General features: G+C 32.9%; 1 protein-coding gene across 2 annotated transcripts; it reads left to right on the top strand.

Annotated features, from left to right (window-relative positions):
* On the top strand, positions 1 to 3,551 carry COR27 (cold regulated protein 27). 2 transcript variants are annotated; one of them, XM_068619656.1, is made up of 5 exons: positions 1 to 196; positions 947 to 1,120; positions 1,487 to 1,781; positions 2,471 to 2,586; positions 3,177 to 3,551. In XM_068619656.1, exons 1-5 carry the CDS (start codon positions 92 to 94, stop codon positions 3,186 to 3,188), a joined length of 702 nt encoding a protein of 233 aa, XP_068475757.1. In that variant the 5' UTR covers positions 1 to 91; the 3' UTR covers positions 3,189 to 3,551. The 2 variants fall into 2 exon arrangements, with proteins under 2 accessions (XP_068475757.1, XP_068475756.1); XM_068619655.1 differs by having other exon boundaries at positions 2,681 to 3,551.
* Positions 3,552 to 4,852: the final 1,301 nt, after the last annotated feature.

Here is a 4,852-nt window from a genome sequence, read left to right as displayed (position 1 = left end):
TCACCGCCCCTTTCTCTTCTCTTGTTCATTCATTCCTTCACCCTTTTGAATTCCCTTTGCACACACAAAATATCAGATACATACATATAAGATGAACAACAATTTCAGAGTAACCACAACAACGGAAGAACAACAACAACAAGCTCCAACCACTTCTTCCACCTTCCTCACCTCCCACAACAACAACCCGATTCAGGTACCTTCATTCATTCAACTCTTCCTTCTCACAAGCTCTTCCAATTTTCTCTAGGGTTACCGATCAAGGATGCTATTTTTTTTATTTTTTTTTTCTGTTCAACTGCAACAAAATCTCTTCGTGCTTTGCTTCTTTCATCTGCAGTGAAGAATATTCTGTTATTCCGTAATAACTGTTTTTTTTCTTTTCTTTTCTTTTTACCAGTGTAATATATTTAATGTTTGAATGATGCAGATTTTGCAGACGTTTTTATTTAAATCAATTCACGATTTAAAGTCTTTCGGATATTAAATCAAAGACCTTCCAGATATTTTGGATATTGGTGAAAGTCTTTGTCCTAAAATTGTATTTAAGAGAAGTTTGGGTTCCAACTTGCATTTCTCAACTCTCATTCATCAATTCATCAATATATATGAATGATTTTATGGATTTATTTAATTAATGGGTTGTTTTGATCTGTTTAAAAAATATTTGTGAAATTACAAATATAATTGTTTCGATCTGAATTAAAATAAAAAATATGTGCTAACACAAAGTTGGTGTGGCTTTGTTTTTTACTATTATAAATTTAAAAATCTCATTCTAATTAAAAATAAATTAAAACACTAAAAGTATTGAACTTTGTTTTGTTTTCCTTTTATTGGTTTCTGAGCAATGTTTTTTTTTTGTGTTGATTTATCTTTATTGGCAAATTAGTGTTATAGATGTATTGTATTAACATGATTTTGGGGTTTAATTTGTATGTATCAGGGCATTAGAGAGATAGATTCCACAATGGCTGCAGAGTGGACAGATGAGAAACACAGCATGTATATCAAGTCTATAGAAGCATCTTTTGTTAATCAGTTATATGATTCTAAGCAAATGAAAGCTTCCTTTTCCTGCAAAGGAACTTCCTGTGACCCTGCTACCACTTCTGGCCAGGTTTTCTTTTTAATCTGTTCTACACTTTTCAAATATTTGACTTGTTTTAACATGAACAAAAATTGGGAGATTGATTTGGTTGTTATCATGAATGTCATCACTAAAACTCTGTATATGCAAAGATTTGTACACCATCAATCAATAATCAACATAGACACTGTTGTTATGATAAAATCAAACATGAATGGAAGTTATTATGTTAAGCATCAATTAACTTACCATGTATATCAGTTTGTAATTGAAAAATCAATTTGCAATGTGGGGCTATTGCCTTATATAGGATTGTTTACACAACCTATTAACTTGTATACCTTCCCTCTCCTCTTACACAGGACTAAGTTTGTTTGTTTTTATAAATAATAATAGTTCAAGGTACTTCGTGGTGGGTGTTGGCAAAAAATCAATTTTGAGAGATTGAATCCGCAAACGAGTAGGATTAACCAGCGTCATGATTTGGGGGAAAATCCATGGATTCAGCACTATCGATCTTCAAGCAAACAGAGAAGCACAGTAGTTCCATCCCTTCAAGAAAGTGTCCATGCTTCAAGCAAAGTTGTTGATTTAGGTCAAAGGAAAGGAACTCCCTCTGGATCAGGACATCTTCATTTGTGTGAATCTCGTGTCTGCCATAAGGATATGCTTTCTAGTGATACTGATACAGGTAACCCACATTTTTCTTTTCTTTTCATTTTGTTGAGTTCTAATGTATATCTAAGACCAAATATGACTGACAAATGTTAATTGGTGACCCTCTAGAAACTAGAATTCCACCTCTATAGAGTGTAATTAGGTGAATGTTTAGACAATGGATTTTGAAAGAATTTAATGCGGAAACTACTGTTAAAATTAATTTTGAAGTTAACTGTGTTTGAATGTTTTTATGTTAATAATAAAAGTGAGCATAAAACTTTATAGAGTAAAATATGTTACTCTGTTCCTACAAAACTATCGGAGTTCATTTTAGTCTTTTTGGTAAGCATTATCTGAACTACTTATAAAACTTTATTTAAATCATTTGAAAGGTTAAATGTGATCACTTCAAAATTACAAGAATAAAAAATGAGCAAATTTAAAGAAAAAAACAAATTAAATTTTAAAAATGTTTGTGATACATTTACTGTAGGTATTTTAAGTTGGTTTTGGAGGATTCAACCTGAATCAAAACAGATACATAAAATTTCAATAGTTATGGTGTTTGCAGTGTGAAAATTGTTGATCCATGTGTTCATATCTCAACCATAACACAATAGTTTAGCTTACTGCTTTTTTGTATTACTACTTATGATTTATGAATTCTAAGAGTTATTCCATTTATTAAAGCATTCTAATTTGTGTATCTGTTCCTTGCAGAGATGTCAGGCCAGAACTTTGTTGATGATGAAGTGAAAGGAAAAAAGCAGAACAAAAAAAGCAAAGTGAAACGACAGAGATCTTTGATAACTGATGCAAAAGACAATAATGATCAGGTAATAAATTATTTTATATTATACCTATTTTTTTCTTGGGAATTTCATGTGCGTGGTTGGAACTGAGTATGACCATTTCAAATTGCTGTTTCAGATGGTACCTAACAGAAAATCTTCATATGGTGGAGATTTTACCAAGGATTTTGTTTCTGCTGATTAAAATACACTGAAACACAGTTTTGTTTCTGCAAGATTTAGAGTTGGTCGGTCACGTTAGTCTCAACTATGAAAAAAAAAAACTATTTTCATCCCTAAAATTTAAAAATGTTGATCAATCCTAATTGTTGATTAAAAGAGCTGCATTATCATTGATTGACTTTCATTTTTCAAACATCAACATGTTATCAACACACTTTTTAATAAATACTTACTTTTGAATACACCCTTTATTGTTATTTAAAATTCATAAAAAAACTACAAAATTTTGTTGGTCGCTCTTGTTCAACAGAGTCTTGTTCATAATTTTGTAGTTTTCTGGGAATTTTAACTGACAGTAGACCAGTGTGGTAAAAAAAGTGTTGTTACCATTTTTTTTTCAATGTGATTTTGGTTTTTTTTAGGACTAATGTGACTGGTCTCAAAATTTTCAGGAGCAAAAATAACATTTTACTCACTTAAAATTCGAGGGGTTATCAGAAATGTGATTTGCTGAAACTTTTATGGATCACACATCCTTATAGCATCGGAGTTACAAGGGAATTGTTAGTACTATGATCAATTCCTATGAATCAAAAAGAGTCTCTGCGGAAATTGCAGATGCTAATATTGTACCCAGAATTTTAAGATCAAATTAATACTTGTGTTATGAACACCCATACTTGGGGTTTTATAGAGTTCTTGGTGTCTGACATCAAAATTTATTGGGGCAATTGTTCTTAGCTTCTCTTAATGAAGTCTGTACATACATGAAAAAGCTTTTGTGAATTTCAGATCCAATTAATTTCAGTATTTTTCCTTCTTATTTTTCCGATGGACTGAAAACTTGTTTTTATTTTTATTACTATTACAATTATAATACAAAATTAAGAGTTTAGATTAAGATATTTCCTTTTTCAAGGAAAGTTTTACTTAGTTATCATTTTTAATTGTAAGACATCTCTCTGATGTTCATGATTACGAATGCATATTTATAATATATAAATGAAGATATATTTTATAAAATTGATTTTATGAGTATGATTAGACTTAAACTAAATTTCTTTTATTATAAAAATTTAACATAGTTAATTTGTCTGAAAAAAAACAAGTTTAACACACGTGGAAATGAAACCTTGTTTTGAATATGATCCAGGTACACCATCACAGTTAGAAAAAAAAGACCATTTTTACGTTATACAACTAATTATGTAACACAGATCCGAAAATTATTCATTGTCTCAAAAGATGTAAATATATTAGGGGTGCCAAAGCGGCTCGGCCCGTCCCATGTGGATCGGGTTGGCCCGTCCCATGTGGATCGGGTTGGCCCGTCCTCCATGCGGGTTGGTCTGCGGGTTTGTGGGTCAGTCCGTTTTTTTTATTTTTTTATTTTATTATTATTATTATTATATAACATAGATGAGGAGTGGAGGTAGTAGCGGTGTGCAGCAGCGAAGCGGAGCAGCAGTAGCGCATAACAATTGTAGGCGAAGCCACGCAGAGTCGCAAGCGGAGCGAACGATGGCACTGCAAAGGAGAGTGTGTCGTGTGTTGTGTGCGTTTTTTTGGAACGTGTTGTGGTGTTGTGATTTGAGTGAAAACTTAATTTTCTTTCACTCAAAGTTGTCACTCCTTCACTGGATTATTGTTGTCAAATCAATTAATTTTTTATTTTATTATATATATTTTTTTTATTTTAAAAAACAAAATTGCCGGCTAGCGGGCTAGCCCGTCTCGTCCCGCTGCTGGCCCGCGCGGACTGCAGGTTATGTGGGGCGGGCTAATGCAGGTCTGCGGGTTGAAAACGTCAGCCCATCCCGCATTTTTTACTGCGGGCTGGCCGCATGACCCGCGCGGACTGCAGGTTATGCGGGGCGGGCTAATGCGGATCTGCGGGTTGAAAACGTCAACCCATCCTGCATTTTCTACCATGGACCGCGGACCGACCCGCACGGCCTGTCCCACCTTGCCACTCCTAAAATATATGTCCCTTACAAAAAGATAATAATCCATATCATAAATTTATTCGAAAATATATTTTGTTCAATTCAGAATATTATTATTATTAATTGATATTAATGTTTTTATTACCATTATGATTACCTTTATTCTTAATAATGCTACTACG

The sequence above is a fragment of the Phaseolus vulgaris genome, chromosome 1, assembly GCF_051622355.1.
Source record: "Phaseolus vulgaris cultivar YP4 chromosome 1, ASM5162235v1, whole genome shotgun sequence".
In the NCBI taxonomy this organism is placed as follows: Eukaryota; Viridiplantae; Streptophyta; class Magnoliopsida; order Fabales; family Fabaceae; genus Phaseolus; species Phaseolus vulgaris.
The sequence above is the reverse complement of the archived record's forward strand: the minus strand, read 5'-3'. Positions and strand labels throughout refer to the sequence as shown.